Below are 23,244 nucleotides of genomic sequence, written 5' to 3'. Positions count from 1 at the left end.
TTCGCGCTCTAATGATTCCATGAAGACCCCATGCAAGGCTGCGGCAGTGTTACCTTTAAACTCCTTATAAAAGGCAGCACTTAGACCGTCAGGATAATAATAATTGGTTCACGTCAAAAGAAAGGCGCGTGTATCTGTCACAATTGTTCTGTGAACACGTGAACCGCTTCGCTAGGGAAGGGAAGAAGATGGGAGGGATAGTGGAAAAAGAGAAAGAGGTGCCGCAGTGGAGGGGTACGAGGTAATATCGACCACCTTGGGTCTTTATTGTGCACTGACATCACACAGCATACGGACGCCCCTTCATTTTGCCTCATCGAAACGCAGCCGCTGGCAGTCGGAATCGAACCCGGATATACTCCTGCACCGTAGTCCGGCATCTTAACCACTGCACCACCGCAGCGGGGCACTAGTAGGTCAGGACCTGGCGATTTTCCGGGATTCCATTCGTCAATGGCTTTCTCAACCTCACCGACTGTGATATCTCTTTCAAGAGCTGTCGTAACTTCGAGGTCCAGCTTTGGCATGGCGGACCAAAAATCTTCCCGAATCTCGGGTTTCTCCTGTAGTCGATGCTCAAACAGTTGCTTATAGTGATTTTCAAAAGCGCTCTTGATACCTGGCTGGTCCTGCGACGTTACCCCATTATATTCCATTTTCAAGATCTCTTTGCCTCGAGTGTAAGCTTTCTCGTTCGATAAGGCGCGTTTATTAGACTCCTCACCTGCCATCAGCCTCTCACCACGTGCTCGAATCATTGCAATCCAGTGCAATATATTGCAATCCTGCTCGAATCATTGCTTAGCTCCAGGCCTTGTAAGCAAACACTGAAATTTTTCCGAGCAGTACGGTGACTTTGCTAATTCGTAGAAAAGTAAGTCAACTTGAAAATAATGTGACTGTTCCAACCCGATAAAGAGGAGAAAAAAGGCGGATTGTTCATTTTTACCTTGCTACAAGCTAATTTTTCTTGACTTTCGTGTCTTTCAGCCCGACGCTTAATACAGACATCAAAATTTTTATTCGTGTTTTTTTTTTAATAGTGCCCAAGGCAATATAGTGTACCGGTGCGGACAAAAGTAAACGGAGCACGTTATTACATTCTAAAATTTCACATGCGTTGCATAATTGAAACTGGCAGTCGTGGTATGTGCGAACCGGAAGTAGACACTGGTGCCCTTTCACTTGCATAAATATTGTTTTCTTACCTCCAGTGCAGAAGGCGTGATTTTAATTTGAACGGAAAAAAGTGCTCCATTTACTTATGTCCGCACTTGTACATAAATTACAGGGCAGAAACTGATTATTTAGCTACTAAATATTATTTGCTAAATTACTAATCTAGAGTTCAATTTTTTTCCTCCTGCAGTTTCGCTTTCGGCTTCAGCCGCCCAATGATGACTGTGACGTCATGGAGGCGCTTTCTTCAATCGATTGATGGGGAAACTACGATCTGATCGTTGCTTATTCATTTATTGTGATAAACGTTTCGGACCTTGCTAAGGAGTCTTGCCAATTAAAAAGAAAAAAAATCAGTGGCCATACTACAGTTTTGTTGACGTTGATTCTGAGGACGGCGCGAAAGGGACGAGGACAAAGAAGGAACGCGAAAACAACACAGGGCAGGCGCCGTGTTTTCGTGTTCCTTCTTTGTTCTCGTCCTTTATGCGCCGTCCTCAGAATCAACATCAGCTATGAAACAACTAGCCCAAACCAAAGTACTTCTTGTGCAGTTTTGTACGCCTCGCTTAACAACAATGTCTATAACGTGATAGCCGTCTTTCGGCGGTTTAAATCGAAAGGGCGTGGGAGAAAATGTTCGGTTACATATCATCTACCACCTTTTCGCGCAATCCACATGACTATTCCAGTTCAGTAGTGTGGTGCGCATCACTCTGCAGACAGAATGCACAAAAAAATTGTCACCTCTACACATTTTACGTTGCCTACGCCGTCGAACGGGACCCATAAGCAAAATTGAAAAAAATTTTACGGAGAACACATCACATTAGCTATGCAAGCTTATACAATAGGTAGCTTTTGCAGCGTAACCGTAAAAAAGTTTGTTGATAAATACAGAAATTTTTGTTCTGCTACCTTTTCCGTTTTTTAAATTTTCTGTGATTTTACAGTTTTTTCTGTTTACAGCTGATAGAAACTTTTTGTCAATTGACAAAAAGTTTTTGTTATACCGTTTTCTTTATTGTTTCCTTTTTTTTCTGTCGCAGCGAAAACAATGATGCAATATATCTTTTTTTTACTTCTCTTTCATTTCATGTTTTCTGCCCGTAACAATAATAAAATTGCATTAGCGCCAATTTCTTCAATGAACACATTTTAAGGAGAAAGCCTTGCCAATTACATCTCACGAATATCTCTCGGCGCTGGCAATATTGTCACGTAGCAAAAAGGCGTGTGAAGGCCGCAGAGCCGGTAACACAGAGAGCCCGATGTTGGCGAAGTCAAGGGACGAACGGTGCGCGCGCGAAACGGGAACTTTGTCGTCTTCTGCCTTTCTTCCTTCTCTTCTTCACACTAGCAGTATTAGCTCCCCCGGTGAGGAAGCATCGACCCGATGCTCGAGGCACGTCACAGACTCACAGGGAGGGCGTCCTCGCGTGATAAGGTTTGAGGCGAACGACGTGGACCATCTCTGGGCGTGCGGAACGACTTGATCGTGGGGCCTCGTGAGGAGCTACTTCGTAGTTGAGAGCTCCAACGCGGCGCAGAATTCGGTAAGGAAGAGCTTTTCGCTAAGTCTGCGTCGTCGAATCGGAGACCAAACACAGACAAGATCACCCGTCTGATATTCAACCTCGCGATGCCGCAGGTTGTAGTATCGCGCATCCTGCACCTGCTGCTCACGGATGCGCAGCTTAGCGAGCTGGCGGGCTTCTTCGGCACGTTGCAAAAAGTACGCAACGTCATCATTGGGGTGGTCGTCGACATGGGGCAGCATGGCGTCGAGTGTTGTGGTGACCTGGCGGCCATAAACAAGGCTAAACGGCGTCATATTGGTCGTTTCTCGGATAGCTGTATTGTACGCGAACGGTACGTAAGGTAGGATTGCATCGTATACGTTTTGTGCTGAACGTCCACATACATTGAAAGCATGTCGGCCAGCGTTCTGTTTAAACGTTCGGTTAATCCGTTGGTTTGGGGATGGTAGGAAGTATTCCAGCGGTGACTTGTGTTACTTAAGTGAAGAATATGCTGCATAAGCTCAGCAGAAAAGGCAGCTCCTCGGTCCGTGATCACAACCCGGGGAGTACCGCGACGCAGGACGATTTGCAGTACAAAGAATTTTGCAACTTCTATAGCGGTTCCACTAGGAAGAGCCGCTGTCTCCGCGTAACGTGTCAGGTAGTCGGTTGCGACTATTATCGACTTTTGTCCGGAGCTTGAGGTGGGGAATGGTCCTAACAAATCTATCCCGATTTGTTGGAACGGCTGTGAAGGAGGCTCTATGGGTTTTAGGAAGCCGGCTGGCTTGACAGGAAGAATCTTTCGGCATTGACAGTCACGGCAAGTGCGAACATAATTCGTAACGTCATGTCCCAAATGAGGCCAGTAGTATTTTTCTGTTATCTGGCTTGCGTTCTGGTGATTTCAAGGTGGCCGGAAGCTGGTTCGTCGTAGCAGGCATGCAAAATTTCGTTACGTAGATTCGTAGGAACGACGAGCAAGTAATGTCGACTGTTGGGGGCAAAATTCTTTTTGAACAGCACATCGTCGCGTAGACAGAGAGATGGTAAAGCGCGCCGGTAAGCTACAGGAACTCTGCCGCTAGCACTTTGCAGATAATCAATTATTGCCTGAAGATCAGGATCGGTGCGTTGTTGCATGCCGAAGTCTGCAGTGCTTACTTCGTTGACGAAGGCCGGCGTCAGTTTGGGCAGGCTCGACGGGAGCCCGGGAAGGACAATCTGCGTCCAATACATGTTTACGAGCAGATGTGTAGGTCACTGTGATGTCATATTCTTTTAAGCGAAGACTCCATCGTGCAAGGCGCCCTGACGGATCCTTGATACTGTCTAACCAGCAAAGTGCGTGATGATCCGTCACTACTTTAAAAGGTCTCCCGTACAGGTATAGTCTGAACTTCATAATTGCCCACACAATGGCGAGGCACTCTTTTTCAGTGGCAGAATAATTGCCCTCAGTCTTCGACAACGAATGACTTGCGTACGACAATACACGTTGTTGACCGTTTTGGACCTGAACTAGAATAGCGCCCAAACCAAAATTACTCGCATCAGTGTGCACCTCCGTATCAGCGTGTTCATCAAAGTGCGCCAGAACGGGTGGTGGCTGAAAGCGGCGTTGAAGGTCCTGAAATGCCTGCTGCTGCGGTGTTTCCCATTGGAACTGTACATCTGCCTTGGTGAGATACGTAAGGGGCGCGGCGATTTTAGAGAAATTTGGCACAAAGCGACGGTAGTACACACATAACCCGAGGAAGCGCCGAAGTTCCTTCTGGTCTCGTGGCGGTGGGAAATTTGCGATGGCAACAGTTTTCTCGGGGTCAGGAAGGACCCCTTTCTTGTTGACAACGTGGCCTAAAAATTTCAATTCTTTGTAGGCAAAGTGACATTTTTCTGCTTTTAATGTAAGGCCGGAGGACTTTATAGCTTGCAGTATCGCCTGGAGGCGACGAATGTGCTCTGAAAAACTTGGGGCGAAGACAATCACATCGCCCAGGTATACGAGACAAGTCTGCCATTTCAGGTCCGCGAGGACGCTGTCCATAAGCTTTTGAAAAGTCGCTGGCGCGGAGCAAAGGCCGAACGGCATAACCTGAAACTCATACAGCCCGTCTGGAGTGATAAATGCAGTCTTCTCGCGGTCCCTCTCGTCTACCTCGATTTGCCAGTACCCAGATTTGAGGTCCATGGAAGAGAAATACTTGGTGTGGCATAGGCGATCTAAAGCGTCATCGATTCTGGGCAGGGGGTAAACATCCTTCTTAGTTACCTTGTTCAATCGTCGGTAGGCAACACAGAACCGTAATGTGCCGTCTTTCTTCTTCACAAGGATGACAGATGCCGCCCAGGGGCTCTGAGATGGTCGATTGACGTCGTGATCAAGCATTTCCTTAACTTGAGTGGTAATAGAGGCTTTACAAAAGTTAGCGCCGTATAGTGAAAGAGACAAAAACTGTCCGCGGCGGCCATGTCTTGTTCAGTCCGCCCGCGCCTCCTATCGAGTACGCTGTCAACGTGCGCCTTCGTGGAACCCGTGCTTGCATCGCAAGGTGCATTGGAATGATCACAAGCGATTGTTTCATTTTCTAACATCACAGCAGTCGCTGCTAGCACCAAGCTCTATTCGGAATGATGCCAGCATGTTGCTGCGTACCCTTCTGCAGCAAGCGCACCGTCGTAGATGCGCACGGAAACAAGGTATACGCGTGTATGCGACCGCTCGTTTGCAATCCTAATCGGCTTTACAAGTGTCACTTGCATCATGTTAAGCATTACTGCACGTCCCTCTAACTGGGAGCTAGCTCACAGAATGTGCTATCACCTAAAACAGCAAGGTTGTTTTGCGTGCAATGGAGCCTTGTTAACTTGCAGGATAAGCTTATGCTTCGATGGAGTACACGGGAGAAGTAGCAATGCATGTATACCGAACGCCATAGTTCAAATACGTTCTTTGAAACCTTTTGTGCGTAGGGTGCATTTACCATTGTGTATTTGATTTAAGACAAGGGAATGATTACCGAAACTACTTTTCACAGTCGTACGAAATTGTGCTTGGTGCAGAGAGCAATACGGCTGTCTAGTGTGCCCGAGGTGCGTGTTTCACGCTGCAAAAGCGGCTGCCAAACCCGCGGCGTCTAGAAAAGCAGGAGAAGATGACATCCCACTAGTGTGTTGCAATATGCTCATGTCTAGCCCGTTTCGAAAGATGTTATCACGTGATCATGCATGCGAAGTCCGGTCTGCGTCCAGAACGAGGAGCTCAGGTTTGCATTCTGTGCCTTCATACGTGCCAGTGCGACCGATAAAATAACAAAGTTTGCTTTTCACTTTTGTGCGTTTTATCGAGTCGCCCGATGGTTCGCTAATTGACAGCCGCCTGAAATTCAGTTGATTTTGTAAATATGCCGGTTTTTTGTTTATTCCCTCTGTCAGATAGCAGACATTTGAAGCCTTAACCTCATATGAAAGTGCTGTCATGGGAAGCTTCGAGGAACTCGGCTGAAACGAAAAGAAATTTGAAAAGTCAACTCACATTACTGCGAAGTGTCAGTGTTTGGTGCAACTGGCTGGGTTCATAAAGTCAGATTTATAAATATAATACTGTTATAAAACATTAGGGGGACACTTAAGCTCCGCCGTTAAGGGTATGACGCGATAGCGTCTCTCGCTCTCACACACACACGTTTTCTTTCTTCCCTTTTTGATTTTTTGCTTTTATTTATTTTAATTTCGATTATTTGTTTTCTTATTTTATTTAAAGTTTTATATTTTTATACACCAATACTCAGGGTCAGCAACAATCTCCTTTCCATTTGGAGCAATTTGACACATTTGAACACATTCTTCAATTATTTAAAATAATCAATTACACATTCTAAATTTTCTTCATTACCATCACCAAGTACTGGTTTTTCCTTCGGAGCCTTTTGTCACGTTTAAACCCTTAATTTCCAACTTTGTCTTTTTTTTTGTTGCTTTATTTCATCAATTGGTCAATTAATTACAAATATTTTATTATCTCATCATCGCCCATTGCACACCAATCAATCTTCACTGACTGGAAGCAGAAATTAGCATGACACATTTTTCTTTTTTTTTTACGTAGCCCCCGATTATTTCCGAGACCCGTGCCAATAACTGCGTCGACGGCATAGGCAGGAAAGTGCTCAGCGCCATTCCGACTTGCGTAAAATTACGCACGATTCTTTCATCTCAAAACAAATTGCATCCTCGCTCATTTCACCAACAAGTATCCCACTGGTAGCAGTGGGATGAGCGACGGTGATGCGCAAACCAAGCAAACTCGTGATCGTCTCTGATAGTCGTTAAAGTAAACAGCAAAGGCACACAGACAGAAAACAATCTGCACATTACAAAACTCTGGATACTGTACCTGGATACGGATGACGCGGCGCGGATCGACGAGGGGCCCATGCACGACTCGTAGAGTAGTTTGTAAGCTCTACGCCTCAGCTGTCAAAATGCGCTTCTTGGCTTCGCTAACAGACACCGCCAGGGACAGAAGAGAGGTCCAAGCACAGCACACTAGGTTACAACATGAAAAGCGCGGACAGAACAGGGGGCACTGACGGACGGACACGAAGCGAACCAAAGCGAACGGATGGAGCGAACAAAATATGACTGCCAGCGCAGGATCAGCGTGCCGCTCATGGTTGCCAGACTTACTTTTGTAAACCCCCTATTGCGGCACGTTCTTTAGACGAGACACAATAGGGTGACTGTCGGAGTGGCTGTACTATATCGTCCGTAATAATACGATGTTTTACAAGGTGTGTGACACCGACGCGCGGCAGCGACGCGAACACTGTCTTGTAGCGATTGAGGAGATTCCTCAGGATATCATGCTCCGTCTGCTGTAGTGCCGGGTTGATGTCGTACTTTAGGTCGGCGACTTCGTCTTGTTCCGGTCGAGAATCACAAGTTAAACTGTGCACGCACCTAGTTTCAACGATGGCATCAAAATAAGCGACCGTTGTTCCTTAATTAAGATACCGGTGTTCGTTAGCGAAATTGGTGAGAAGTCGACTTTGACATCTTCGAGGATGACAACAGCCCGAGTAACAGCAACGCCGCAGTCGAGAAGCAAAGGCGGTTTACTCTCGACGACACCTTCCACTCCCAGGAGGGTGTGCGCACCGATGGTCACCCTTACACTGGAGCGGCGAGGAACAGCCACGTGCTCGTCGAGAATGTGGAGCAGTGCCGGCAGAACACAGTTAACTTCGAGGGCATTCTCTGTTGAAAGCTGAACCGACTGAGAGTGCAGGTCGATGATGGCGCCGTTTTCTGTCAGGACGTCCATGCCGAGTATAACGTCTCCGGAGCAATCCGCTATGACAACAACCGTTGCCGGGAAGGTTCGCCCTTGAACTGTGGCTCACGCTGTGCACGTTCCTTTAGGTGTAATCAAATGTCCTCCAGCGGTACGTATCTGAGGGTCGTCCCAAGCTGTCATAACCTTCTTGAGTGCCGCGGCGAATGATCCACTGAGTATGAAATAATCGGCCCCAGTATCCACAAAAGCGGTTACGGCGATGCCATCAACTGAAAGGTCTAAATCGGCTGGCGGTGACGTCTCGCTGCGGTAATGTCGAGGTGTCCGGTCTCGGCTCCGGTGCGATGAAGAGGTGCGGTGTCGTAGAGGAGTCGGGCTATGCAGTTGGTCGGGTTGTCGGCTTGCCGTTAACTTGGGAGGCTCGGTAATCGTCGTCGTCATCTCAGAGTTGTTCGGCGTCGGCGAAGAGGTTTGCGTCGTTGGAGGGTCTTGTACATTTCGTCGTCGAGCAGCCACAACTCCAGAGGCTGCTGCGTCTAGTTTCCCCTACAGGGATTTTTAGACTGTTCCCGCGGCTGGGAGGAATTGTAGCGGCGGGGCGAAGGTGATCGATGGCGCTGAACTGAGCCTCGGTTAGAAAGGTAGTCGGCAAACTCCCGTGGGCGCTCTCCCGGCTGCGGACAGCGAGCACCGAAGGGGAACCCCCGGAGACCAATCTCTTTGTACGCGCAGCGACGTCAGACATGCCCAGCTTCGCCACAATGGTAGCACAGCGGCCGGTAGTCAGTGGTTCGCCAGATGTCAGTTCGGCGGCGCCTGGGTCGCTGGAGGAAAGTCGGCTGGAAAGGTGGCAGTGGCATTTGGGGAGCGACCGGCGCAGGCGCTTCGTAATGGGGTGTTGCAGGCTGCAGCAAACGGCTTGCGACGGCGGCGTAACTCATCGTAGCTGGGCTTGCAAGAAGCGGCGCAGCACCAAAAGCTTGTTGCACTTCTTCGCGAACAACATCGGTGACCGATGCAACCTGCGGCTGCGCCGGCGTAGGCAAGAGTTTCGCCAGTTCTTCGCGCACAATGGCTCGAATGGTCTCACGCAGTGAGTCTCCTGATAACATGGTGGACCTCTCAGCACATGTGAACAGCATCGATACGGTCGTGCGCTCGTACTGCCGTGCCCGCATGTCAAGCGCTCTCTCGGTGGAAGTAGTTTCCGTTGCAAAAGCATCTACGGTCACTGGCGGACTGCGAACGAGGCCGGCGAAGAGCTGTTCTTTCACACCTCTCATTATTAATCGCAATTTCCGCTCTTCCGACATGTTGGGATCTGCGCAGCGGAAAAAGAGCTTCATCTCCTCCGCGTACATCATCACGCTTTCGTTCGGATGCTGGATGCGACTCTGAAGTAGAATCTCGGCCTTTTCTTTACGGAATGTGCTAATAAATGCCTGAAGAAATTCTGCTCTGAACGTATCCAACGTATGCAGGCGAGATTCATAGTTGACGTACCAGGTCCTCGCCGAGTCCTCCAGAGCAAAGTAGACATGGCGCATCTTCGCGTTCGCGTCCCAGGCATTAAAGGTGGCCACCCGGTCGAACTGGTCCAGCCAGTCCTCGGCGTCTTCATGGGGAAGACCATGAAAGCGAGGGGCGTCTCGCTGGTGAAGCAGGACATTGGCAGCAATCTCTTGTGTACTCATAGTCTGTGTGCTTGTGGACCGTAGGTCAGGAAGCGGACCGAATTCGGGAGGTAGGCCACGTAGTCGCCGGCTGCCCTGGTGAACAGGCGTTTCTACCCCGGGAGTGCGTCCTTGGCTGCAGTCGCTGCTTGAAAGGGGCGTCCGGTACATGAAAGATTAACCCAGCACCTCCACCAGATGTCACGTAGCAAAACGGAATGTGAAGGCCGCAGAGCCGGTAACACAGAGAGCCCGGTGTTGGTGAAGTCCAGGGACGAACGGTGCGAGCGCGAAACGGGAACTTCGTCGTCTTCTGCCTTTCTTCCTTCTCTTCTTCACACTGGAAGCAATATTTGATGGCACCCATAACGTTGACCTCGCAACAGCCGTTGTCTAGCCTACAAAAAGAGGCAAGTGGAACAAGGCGTAACAGATAACAAGGGAGCCAACCGAAACGGACCTCAATGTGGTGCCACTACAGTTATCTGCTTTCGAATCGAAATTGTTACGCAGCCGATCATCGGACAGAGTCTTCAGGGTTGTCATACCATTTCGCTTTTTATTCTAAATTTACCTACTATTCAAGTAAAAATCAGTTTGCGGTAGAAAATAAAACAGACGGTAAAAATATTGTGAGCCTTCCAAGGATCTTCTTCTTTCACGTATACATACCATCATCATCTTCATCTTCACGCGGCGCTGGTGGCACGCGCCTCGGTTGTCCATCGGAATAAACGCCAGACACGGCATCCCTTGCCTTGCCGTCTCGACCTGGCCTTTTTCAGCAATATATCTAATTGTTTGCCTTCCAATCAAGGTTTCAGCTGGAAAACAGAAAATTACTGTTTTTTTCGTGAACGTATTTCGGTCAGTGAAGTAGAACAGATATTCTCTGCACTGGTACAGAAATTTTCTTTAAAACTACCTTTAATTTCAAACACAATTTTTACAGTGATATACGTAAGCGGCACTCTTAACGAAAAAGCGTTAAAGGCTCAATTCTCCAGAAAATATGACGTCGGCGTTTTTAACGTTGTCCGCGTTGAGAGTGAATTTATGACAAGTCGCAGTTAGCAGTAGCAAATGACATGGCCGGGCACTGATCAGTCGACAGGTCGCGTGATAGTACGAGACCACAGTAGTGCTTTTCGAGTGGAAGGTTAAGATGGGAATTGAATCCAGGCCCCGTATTTCGAATTTGTGTTGCTATCAAAAGTATCGCTATCTCGTATGATCTCGAGTCATATTATTGGTGGAAATTCTGGAACATGATGTTGCCACCTCTTCCGGTTTTGTAGTGGCAACGCTCATTTCCGGCGTTTCGACCAATCAGGGGACTCGAGGTCACGTGAGATAGCGGCACTTCGATAACGACACAAACTCGAAATACGGGCCTTGGACCCCTGGATCTCGAGTAAAACACACTGCCTCTCGATAAAAGTGCTCGGTTAATGCAGAACTTTATACGTATATTTGTCAAGCAATATTTCACATAATGCGCTTGCTTGCGGCTGTTCGCTAATAAGTGTGCGCGAGTTAACATTGAGTAAGATGGAGTCCAAAGACAGTCTCTTCCCGTACCACTAATGTATCGCGGGTAAGAAAGTGCCGGAATTGGCGATATAAATGAACAGGTCAATCCGGGCGAAAGGTTTTGATTAGATGTTATTAAATAAAAGGGGGGATGCTACTATAGCGGCCCCCAGCCAGGAGTACGGGCCCGGGAAGACTTCTCTGATCTCCCCTGGAAAGTAGCGGAATGGGATGGGAGAATAGAAAATGAGAGTAAGGGTTGGTTATGGGTAGTAGGACGGGATCTGGGGCCAGTGAGTTTTTTCCACGACTTATTAATATTTCTTGGTTCCCGTAGGGGCTGTCTGGCCAGGACAGGTAGAGCACCAAGGTCCTTCGAATATGCGGCCCCGCCTCGCGAGAATGCCACTCACTCGCCGGGTGCACCCGGGCACCGACGCAGAGACAGAAGAAAACCTAACCTCGGGGTGGCGAATCTGGGGCCCCTCCAGAGCACACCCGGTTTATAGCCCGGACCAGCCACGGGCCCGGGTCTCTGGATCGGTCGATTCAAGGGGACCGTTCGCTCATGCGGCTACTTAGCCCGCCGAGTGCTTTCACGGGTTCCAGCTCCGAGTTTTATGTACGATGATGCGTCCTCCTCAGGCACCGCTGTTCAGCCAACGGGCATCACCTGGGCTTACCAACCAACCTCCTGCCTTTATTTCCTCATCTGAGCTTACTCCTCACCTAGCGAGGTCCGAGCGTTCATGGCCTGGCTGTCGGGCTAAGCAAACATGAACCGGGCTCAGTCTGAGTTAATCTAGGGCATGCTAACCGTTACTTCCTTAACTCGACAGGTGTTTCACCATATCTGGGCACCTACTAGCCTCCAGCTCAGCGTATGGCTGGAGAGCGAAAACCACGACGAAGAAGCAATTGCCTCGCAGCGGCAAAATTCTTGGCTAAGTCAGCTCTTTATGCACCTATTCCATGTACCATCCCTAATATAATTATTTTTGGAATGTCCCGTTTTTATCGTTATCAAAACATAGCCACTTCATGCAATGATCCCTTGCTATCTACAGCAGAACACCAACATCTCATATACTCATGGAAAGTTCGTTCATGTAAATCACAGCAGTGTGAGGTAACGCTGACTCTCATGAGATGCTGGATTCTCCGCCGAAATCTTTATTTAAGTAGATGCGGGTAAAGCCCCACAAACATTTTTGAGGCTTGCGGTGAAATTGAAAATATTGAACATTTACTTCTCGCTTGCCGAAGGTTTTCACATCAGAGGAGGGCGCATTTAGAAATTCCAATAGCACAATTGGGATTTACGTTGTTGGTCCCACTTCTACTCTTCTTCGGTGCGAGTGCGAAGGGAATTTCGTTGCCTCAAATTTGTCAGCATTTACATAACTACATCACAGCTACGGACAGATTCCCTTACTAATTGTATTCAAATTTACAAACTTCCAAATTTTTGCTCCGTATTTTTTTCTCTCATTCAATTTTTTTATCTAAAATCTTATGTTTTTGTTTAGTTGATAATTATTTAATATACTAATTCAGTATTTGTAGGATATTTGGCAGTCCACACTGAACCCTGGCCAATCCCCCTTTATGGGTATGTGCCCTTTATTAGGGTAGAAGAAGAAGAAGAAAAAGCGCGTGGAGCGGCGCCGGTGCGATTGCCCGCGCACCGTTTGCCGGCGAACCCGACTAAGGCGTTTTGCCAACCCGACCTTCAACCTGAGTAAACCATGGGCAATGACAACGCAGCAGCTACCGACGCCTGGAAAAACCAATTCGATTTCTGAAGGGCCTGTTCGTTCAAGGAACCCAACGACATGGGCTGGCTCCTCGTGGAACTACCTGCATGGAATAGGATGCTGTGTGTGCTCGGGTACGAGCTCATCGAGCCACTGCCTGGAATCATAAGCCTACGCTTTCTGCCGTATGAGGCCTTCAACTGGGGTCCTATTGCAGTCATGCGCGAGGCAGCTGGCCTGACATCCAGGCTTATTCAACACCACAGCTGCATCAGCGACCTGAGCATAGCCTGCGCAACTGGCGCGAAAGACGCTCCGGCCTTCATTCATCTACGGTCGTCCCCTGGACAGAACAGCATGCGCAGCATTCGGTACCTGGAGGTAATGGTGTCAGCTACTGATGTTATCAGCGAATTGGGATACACCTACGTTCCGCAAGAATATCTCGATATGATTTGCGACCTTGACCACCTCAAGATCAATACCAATGGTGGTAACCTTGAAACAGGATTGATCCGGCTTGTGCAACGCAGTGTCTCCACACTCTCCAACGCAGTGTCTCCACTTTGAAATCACCGGCCTACGCTTTTCACGACCCCTAGTTGACGCTCTTCTTTGTCTCAAGAGGTGTGAGTCCATGGAGCTCTCGTTTCCCAAGGGCGATACCACCACAGATACCGCCCGTATACTGTTACACAACATGGTGGCTCTTAAGACCTTTATCTTTCGTCCACTGATTGAATCAGAGTGGAGAATTTTCGGCGCAGTTGAAAGCATCAGGACAAGTGTACCTTAACGACTCTGAATCTGTACCTGTACCACAGCGACTAATGCCTGCAGTTGTTCCCCGCCTTCGGGGACAACAGCAGCCTCAAGACGCTCGCGGTCGGCTTCTGCGGTGCCGACACAGCCTGTGGAGATGTTCTGGCATCGGCGCTGCGCAAGAACTCCACCCTCCTCGAGCTGGACTTAAGAACTGATGCCAGCGACCAGTTCCTGATGTGCATCGCAGAGGCCTTCACGCAGAACACACAGTTGGATACACTGGTCTTAACAAATTCCCGCGTAGTATTCACACTGTGTGACGCTCTGCTCACCAACAAGACGCTGAGAAAGTTGGTGTTCCCTTTCTTCGTCGCTTCCAGGCTACAGAGGTACGGAAACAACATCCTACATCTATTAACACGATAATGTTAAAGGCCCTGTTCCCCAAAAACCCGGTGTCAGCGTCGGTGGCAGTCCCCCGGGGCCGACGTTGGCATTGATCGTGAGCGAAAAACCACGAGCATGTAGCTGGCAGGCGGTAGATGGCAGCTCACGTGGCCACGCACTTACGGGACATAGGGTTTCCTAACGTTACGTTGGGCAGGAGCTTCCGACAGGGGCCTCTCCCTTCATATGAGAGGGTGGCATCCCAATGCATAAGGACCGTTGCATTCTTGTTACCCCTAGCCCATGCAGGCACGTTCAGATCGCTTGGCTAAGCCGGGCTTTATATATGCGTTGGTTGCCTACGCTATCATGTTGTACACTTAAAGGCAAAACTTAAGTTTTCCCCATAATTTTTTTAGTTCTCTTTTACTTGTGACTTTTGTTCTAATTACTTCTGCACAAACCTATATATCTTGTTTATACTCTGATCAGTAATGCGAAGGCTGCACTCCCTTAGCTACTCACAATTTACCGATGATAAAGGGACTAAGCCCGAATTACTAACTGGTAATGACGTGAAACTTCTGTTGCATTTCAAGCTCGTAAACTCTGAAGAAAGCATATTCGTTATCTCGGCGGCCACCACTTGTAGGATTGCGCTAAATATGCGAAATTGCTGTTTGGATTTGAAACAGGACTTTAAAACATTAGATTTTGTTTGTTTCAAAAATTATATTGGCATCATCTCGTTGACGGCTTCGAACTCCCCAGCTAGCCTAACGCCTCAATTCCGATAATTAAAACATTAATTAGCAGGTTTAGTTATATAACTGGATAATTAGAGCAGTTCTTGGGGATCTTGCCTCTGCCGCAGCAGAGTTTGTGCCCTAAAATACGTTTTCTATTTTTACTCACTATTTAAAAGTATCATTCAATCTTCCCTGAAACACGTACCCTCTACACCCAGACATATTACCTAGACCAAAATTCAACCTTGAAATGGCGGAGGGTAAATTTTTGTCTCGTGCTTAGCTCTAGTTACGAGAAGACCTCTAGCGAGCTGACACACACTCCCTGCCTCTCCCATTTTGCTTGCAACTTTTCGGCCCAGCCCACGTGACCGCGGCGCGCTGCTATCTCCTGCGCGCATGGTTACCTAAAGCTCTTGGCAGATAGCACAGTCTTGTTTCATGGTTGACGTGGTCCGCATGGGTGTTATGGGAATGGACGTGCGTGATATACCGCCATTATTCCCTCAAAAAAATCCAAGTCGCGAAAGCCGCCACTGCTGTCTGCAGTAGACATGGCTGTTGCAGCGGGTAGATCCTGCTTTTTAGCGCAGAAAGACAGCACAGAAAAGAAGGAAGTTGGCATCAATGGGCGCCTTAAATGGAAGCGCTGTGTTCTGTTAACTACGTTCCACCCTGTGATGTATTTCTGCGCTAAACACCAAGTCCAGTACTGCACCTCTTAGCCTGCAAAACCGTTCTCGTTAGCGGGTAGAGCACTTTCTCTCTAAATCAGTGCATTTTTGGCTGTAAAAGTATCTCCATTTTAAGATAAATGCAGAGCTTTCCTGGTATTTAGCGACCTTTTGACAGACAGTAGTGTACACGGCCAATTCAATGGGGATATTTTATACGTGTAATTTTTTGACCACTAAAAAAGCTCTGCGGGGGCTCTAGCTCCGCCGCAAGAAAAAAAAAACATCCATTGCTGAAGAAAAAAAAAAGATGGCGCATATGGAGCGCATGTATCTCGATTATGTCGCTTTCGAAATATCGCTTGCGTCGTCGCTTCTATGGGGGAGGGATTCTGCGAGCTGCGCATCGACAGATTATCAGTGCGAAAGCACTAATACAGATGTTCAGAGCATAGGAAAATCGTCCAGCGTGCATATGCCCGCTTGCTCCCTGTCCCCCTCTTCCTTTCTCGCCCGCCGTCCCCCCTTCCCCGGAGGTACTGAGCCTAGCAGACATGGAAGTAATTGCATTACCGTAATGAAATTACTGTAATTTAATTGTTTTTGGTAATTTGTAATATAATGAATTACGTTTTGGTAGTAATTTCGCAGCAGAAGTAAATAATTCTGTTCGAAATTTTTACTAAAGTGCGCCACTGCTACTTCTATAGACAACAAAGTAGAGTGCCGTGAAGGCAGGAACGAGGTGCGGCAATCCGAAGCCAGCGTAACGGATCGGCAAAAGGAGACAGAATTGAGCAGGACAGTGCGTCTGAGACCTCGTGTGTAGCAGGGTCACTTAATGCGGCTATCCCATGGCAACCATTCTCCAAGCAGCAGGATACAGGGCGTCAAGGAAATGCCCGAGGGAGAGGGAGAGCTGGTGCAAGAAGGCTTTTTGAAAGCTAGTTGGGAGGTCGGCGCAGTGGCAGGTCATTTCACGATCGTTCGACTATGCTTCTGCATTTCTGGTTCTTAATTTTTTTTCTTTTTGCTGCAGTCTTGTTCTTGTAATGGCAAGTGCTATAGGGAACAGGGAAGGAATAGCTCTCTGGGGCAGAATTTGGCGGGAAGACGAAAGAATGTGTGTGATTCGCGTCTGGAGAACAAGTTGTTGTTTTGTTTACTAGCTTTACTTAATTTTTGCATGGATGGAAGCTCAAAAGTAATTTAAAAGTAATTGAATAACTCAAAGATGTAATTGTAATGTAGTTTCATTACTTTTTGGAAGCAGCAATGAATAATGTAATTTATCTACTTTTCTGCGATTTTCAGTAAATTATTTAGTAATGTAATTTATTCCTTTTCAAAAGCAATTTTGCCATCTATGAAGCCTAGCAAAATTGTCCAGTTCCTTGCATGTCCGCTTCCTCCCCCTCCCTCAGAAGTGCAGAGCTTCGCGGGCTCTCTTGCTCCCTATGTGACCACGACCATGGTCGCTCGATCGCCGATCAAATGGTCGTGCCACGACGGTGCGCAATATGATGATGTATGGAGATGAAGCTCAGATGGGGAACTGGTCCACTGCATAAAGTTAATATACCTCCTTTGGAAGGAAGGCTGATCACTGAGCCCATGCACTGAAGTGGAGAACGCTTGAACTCCGCCTTGGTATAGAGCTTTGAGAGTTGATGGACGTGCATTTTTTCAATCTTTCGAATGAAGAGGAGTTGACCCGACAACTTAGCTCGTAGGAGGATGGTGACGTACAATGTAATGGTCGGCTGCTGTAAACATTCAGTAAATAACGGTAAACGGTGGCGTCTTAAGCATTTCTGATGGTGTATACTGTCGCATACCTTCTATAACATCGCATGGGTGCCATGTTTCTTCTAAGTAGATATGTGAAGGCCAGCCTCACGGATGGTATGTGCTTCAGGTGTATTCTCCTCTCCTGCGAATTGCCTGAAAACACGTCGGAAATCAGCTTTTGCCCAAGAAGACATACACGGCGCCTATATAGATGGTGACGATGCTAACAGGAACAAACCTGCCTATTTTTTTTTTTTTTCTGGATTGCCCGTTTTGCATACCGTAAATGTCAAGGGGCACTCTTCTATGTTTACTGTTCACTTTATTTGTCATGTGTTTCATTCCGAAATGTCAAAACGGTTCTGAATTGCCGCGGGCTTATCCTCTGTTTACTGAGGACGAGGACGAAGGTTCCGGACCTTTTGTGGCGCGAGACGAGTTCATAATGGAATTATTCCTCCACAGAGTTATCTTGAACAATAGTATGTTTGCCAGTATAGACAAGCGTCAGCCCGTGACGTCAGTGGAGATGCGGCGGCGCTGGCGACCGCAGTGACTTTCGGGGTGGAGGCCAAAGTCCGCGCCCTCTGCATTAGATGCACGGCGCTTGCTTTGTTTTCGAGCATAATTCTTGATATTTCTGGAAGCTGTGGTGCGGTTGGTTGCACCACGAGGCACAAAAAAGAAAATGGTACCTGTTCTTACACGTTTATTGCGGTCGGATAAAGACGAGAGCGAAGGGCAGCGGCGTTGAGCGCTACAAGTATACCCATTCGGCGAAGTATTGCCTTCGCGGCTAACGTGCGTTGCACTTCTGCACTGCAACTTGATCGGTTAGTTTGCAACTCTTAATTTTCGGTATTGCTGTTCGGCCACACGACAAAGAGCGCAATAGCAAACGCCTGCAGCTTGTGCACGTTTCGTTGTATATACTATCATGTGACAAGAGGTTTTGACGCGATATTCCGTGTGAGTTGATCGTAATCGAAGACGGGAAAGCCGCGCTGTGATATATTTCATTCACCTGTGGTACTGTCCGTGTATATATGTTCGTACAGAAGAGGTCACAAAAGCTGCTGCGAAGGTAACTGCAGTCATCTTGAGCGTTCGCTCCAGCACGATATTGCCGAAACAGACCCGGTCTTGCGAAGTATAGCTTTTCTCTGTTTTCACGTTCGCGAGTTTCAACAGTGACTCTTCATCACCGTTCCTAGAAAGCGAGTAAAAATTGTTAGGATCCCGGCAAAGTCACGCGGCGTTATTAACTCTCTTGCGAAGGGCACTAGGAACCTCAAGAACGAATTAAATATCCACGTGCAACCTAGCTCTGATCGAACAGGATATTTAAGTTTTGTATATATGGTATATGAAGTTTAATGACCCAAAGTGGATTCGGCTATGAAAGGTGGAAAATACGCACAGTAAGGTGACACACATTTTAATAAAACTGTTCGAAGTATATAAAAAAAAATCAGCAGATCACTTACATTTCGCTGCAAGCGATCGTGGAGAACGTTTAATTTGCGCTCATGCACCTCTCCTATAGGGCAAACAAAACAAAATTAGAGCAAATCCTAAAAGCCTTCATGTATATATTAACCTGTGAATGACATTGACGCATTTATACGATGAAACAGACGTGAAACGTGTTTTCTTTTTTCTTTTTCTTTTCATTCGACCAGAATATTGGAAGCGCACTGTAGGCGAATGTTATAAAGAACTAAAAGATTCATTTCTTATTCGATGAAATTCTGTCGCTTAGGGTGCAGGCACAGTGAGCTATAAACATGATTTCTAGTATTTGTCGCGGTAATATTGTTCTTTAGAGTGAAGGTGGTTTGAAGCAGCGGAAAGCCCATCAAACGAGTCGTCATATGAAAAACACACTTGCAGTCATTCATATCGTTGTCCTCCTTTCACGCGCTAGCAATAGGCCCGGGAGTTGAACAGTACTGACCATTAATTTTATTGCGAAAGCAATACAACAGCCAAAGCGAGACCTTGGGTGGCCGCAGCTAGGCCGTGAAGAGGCAGCTACGCCGTGAAAAGGCGTAGCTACAGTCTCCTCATAGAGGAATCAGCCTCCCATGACATTTGAATTCACGTTACCCCTATGCCAAGGGCAGGAGCTGCCAACTCGGGTCGCTCCTTTAATATGGGAGGCTGACACCAGAATCAGCCTGCCAGAATCGTTTGCATTCTCGTTATCCCTACGACATGCAGGCACGTCCATACGACTTGGTTTATGAGTGACTTTATAAGTGGGCTGGTAGCTTACGTTCGCAATTCATCTAGGGTTTACCAGAGCTAGAACACAACTAATATTTTTCTTATACATTGCGCTTTCTCATTTTCATTTAACTTATTCAGTCACTGCAGCCGCCCACCGTAACCGCGCGCTGTTGAGGCCACGGCGAAGGAATCCAATGCAGCTCTTCGCAGCAGTAATCGGCTCCAAAAGTGCTGAACTACTCTCCAGCCATAAACCAAACTATTTCTACGCACAAACGAAGCTTACGCTTCGGAATATTCGCACGCGAAATCTGGTTTTGAACGCAGCATCGCTTGGCGCTGTGTATAGACCAACACCGTGTTTACAAACAAAGGGGGCGCTCGCGGCGTCGCAGCCGACTGGGGGTGAAAAATAGGGTTAGCGCCCATAGGAGTACATGGAACCGAAATATTTCTAAACAGTTTTCTCATTCCACGGGGCACCTGTGATGTCGTTATTCTGTACAAAGCAACTATGAACATCCTAGATCATATCGTCAAAATATGAAATCTCATTACCGAGGCGAAGTATTTTTAAAACACCGCGAAACATGTTGGGGTGCGAGTTGGGAGGGCGACCCGTAGAAATACATGTGAGCACAACTTACCGGAGCATTTTTCTCATTTCGCAGAACATCAGAAGTGGTGGCCGGTAGTTAAACGTTGACCAGCGCTTTGAAGAAGTGTATGATAAAGTATGGTGCGTCATTACGGAGACAGTCTACTTTTAAAACTTCCCGAATAACCTGTGTTATGAATTCAGACACCGCCAAAAGGCAAGCTGGGTGTAGCGAATCGCGCAGTTTTGCTTACAGTTTGATATGCTGCCGCAAAGGGTAAATAAGCTTGATAATACTGTAGCTGCAGTGATACGTGCGAGGCAGAATTACATTTAAAAAGCAGTTGTCAAACGCCATACGACAATATAAACCGAACGAGATTCGCGCATTGCAGCAGACGACCACGTAGCTGGCGATACCCAACGCGGCCGCCTCCAGCTCCGGAGCGTCTGCTAGCGACAGCGGGTGGTGCATGGTCGTCTGCAACTGTGCGCGGTCAGTTTATCGTGCTGTGAGCGGTCCCGAAAGTCGTCGGACTTGCATTACTTGCAAGAGAATGTGTGTCATGCTACATGACGTCGGGGCGTCGTACAAGACGTTCATCAAAAAATGAGAAAGGTTCAACGCTGCTGAACCGAGCAAGATGTTGCGGTAAGTTGTGTTTACATGTATTTCTATGGGTCGCCCTCTCAACTCGCACCCCGAAACGTTTCGCGGTGTTTTAAAAATACTTCGCCTCGGTAATGAGATTTCACACTCCCACGATCTATTCCAGGGCGTTCATGATTGCTCTTTACCGAATAACGACATCACAAATGACCCGTGAAATTAGAAAACTTCTTTGGAATATTTCGCTTCCATGTATTCCTATGGGCGCTAAGCCTATATTTCACCCCCAGTCGGACCACGCTAGCGATAGAAGCGCCACCGCATCGTGCTTACGTCACAGATTGGTGTTGGTCTATAGGGGGTATTCACGTGACGTCACAGCTGACGTCAGTATGCAGTCGACGCCATATTTGCGTCATGTTCTGACTAGTACTAGTACGTGGCGGCGTTAGCTTAGCTGTTCGCGCGCGTCCGTTTGCTCTGCCACTCTGCCTCATGCCAGCGCCGTTAGTCGGTATTGAGTGACAGTTTGATTTATCGGCAAAATGTGCGCGATGCAGACAGAGACCTGTACGAAACAAAACTTTGGTATCAACCCGTGTGCAGTCGATATGCGCAACTGCACGGTAAGCGTCGGCCTGTGCCCAAGCATAGATACGTGCGACATTCATGAATTCTTTGTCCTACGGACGAGCTTCTTGCTCACAAGAAACCAATCGCAATCCTACTGACCACTCGAAAAATGCAACTACGTTACAAGCGGCTGGGTTAAGAGCCGCGGTTGAAGCAGACGAACTCGCTCTTTGTGCAATTACGTTCGTGCCGTCCAACGTTTATACCAACTAAACCGCTGAGTGTTTGAAGCTGATATTCTGCATAGAAATGGCGTTTGGTAGTCAGTATCTTTTATACAAAATTTGTTTCGTGTACTTGCCTCAATCGATCAGAAGTCGGATGCTTGCATCGTCTGTGGCGGTAAGGAAGCAAAAGAAACCGCTGCCACAGGTCACAGCGATGACACTGCCCAGTAAACACCAACCCATCTATGAGACGGCTATAAACTGTCTTGCCAAAACAAGCAAGATGCCTGACAGATGTCTCAGTAGACCTCTGAGATGGCTACTAAACGTATATAATATGTCTCGACAAGATATGCAAGACATTGCCAGATGTCTTGATATTTCTTGTAGTGATCTTGTAGCTCAGCTAATGCACCCACTTTTTTAGGCTACAAGACGTCTTGCAAGATATCTCCTAGAAATCTGGAAGACAAATAACATACTAAACATAAGTCAGTCTATCAGATAGCTATAAGGCATCTTGCCCAAGAAAAACAAGTCACCTTATAGATATCTGAAGTGGCGCCCAAGACAGCTGATAGACATTTAAAAGATGCTTTGATAAGATATGAAAGACGTTTTTATACGTCTTGGTACATCTTCTAGCTGCCTTCTAGCTCAGCTAATGCACCCACGTTTTTAAGCTGCAAGTCATCATCTAGAAATCATTAAAATAGATTCTGAATGTCTAAAATGAGCTCTAGAATCTCCTGCAATGTTCGAAATTATTTATTCCCTGCTATTTCTCGCAAAACTGTCTGAAATGCTTATGTATTTGTAGAGGTTTTCAACACCACTGCCAGACATAAAATATAGTCTCATCAGATGCTACTAAAACTAAAGCTGCATTGCCGTCACACACCCACAGTGCTCTCTCACACATTCAGTTATGATGCAAGCTAAACTGATGTACAATTGTAAATCATTAATTCTCACGCACTACAACTGTTGTCTAGTAATGAAAACTGTGTTTTTTTATTACAAAGCGTGCCACATTTCACTGTTAATGGCCATCAGGTGCTCTTTGGAAAGTTTGGTAGTAACTGCACCCAATGCTAGAAAATGACACGAGTAAACTACAGAACTCTTTAATTTCCTCAGCATTATACATTGCAAATAGGCAACTTAAACAATCTCACGCATGTTAAAAGCAAGGAAAGCCACAAGCAACAGTATGCAAATGAAAAAATGTGGTTCTCTGAAGCCTAATATTTGTACCAAGGAAGAAAACACCAGAAAGAGCCAACTCATGAACACATGACATGTAAAGAATGATGCACATTGTCATTCATTCTCACAGACATTAAAACTGCGGACAGTAAGTGAGATCTGTACACATTCTTTGTTACAAAACATGCCACACTGCGCGGTGGACAGCCATGGTTGGGTGCTCTTTGGGAGATTCGGCAATAACGGAAGCGCCTGAGCTGATACGTGTCCGCTTAGAGCTCTGTGTTTTTATCTTGTTTCGCCTATTAACTGTCGTTTTGTGTGGGTAGGACAGTGCCCTCCGTAAGAACGAATGACGAAGACGCCCCTGTGGAGCGATTTCCGACTCGGTGGGCCCTTTCTCAAGTAAGAAAGTCCAACCGGATCCCTCAGGCGCAGGCTAGGCTTAGCTCGGCGTTGCCGAGC

At 47.2% G+C, this 23,244-nt stretch overlaps 1 protein-coding gene across 1 annotated transcript; it reads right to left on the bottom strand.

Moving 5' to 3' along the window:
- Positions 1–8,738: 8,738 nt before the first annotated feature.
- On the bottom strand, positions 8,739–9,362 carry LOC146204778 (uncharacterized). The gene is made up of 2 exons (XM_084605097.1): positions 9,072–9,362; positions 8,739–8,906 (listed from the first exon to the last, which is right to left on the bottom strand). The coding sequence occupies exons 1-2, from the start codon at positions 9,360–9,362 to the stop codon at positions 8,739–8,741; spliced, it is 459 nt and encodes a 152-aa protein (XP_084461223.1).
- Positions 9,363–23,244: the final 13,882 nt, after the last annotated feature.

The sequence above is a fragment of the Amblyomma maculatum genome, chromosome 1 (assembly GCF_055883805.1).
Source record: "Amblyomma maculatum isolate TAMU_Amacu chromosome 1, ASM5588380v1, whole genome shotgun sequence".
NCBI lineage: Eukaryota > Metazoa > Arthropoda > Arachnida > Ixodida > Ixodidae > Amblyomma > Amblyomma maculatum.
This window is presented reverse-complemented; position numbering and strand designations above follow the sequence as displayed.

Excerpts from the sequence above, each read along its gene's own strand:
- LOC146204778 (XM_084605097.1), bottom strand. The coding sequence starts at position 9,362 with ATGTACGCGGAGGAGATGAAGCTCTTTTTCCGCTGCGCAGATCCCAAC. Across the intron at positions 8,907-9,071 it reads GTGAGACCATTCGAGCCATT|CCTGCAACACCCCATTACGA; the intron begins GTGCGCGAAGAA and ends CGTTTGCTGCAG.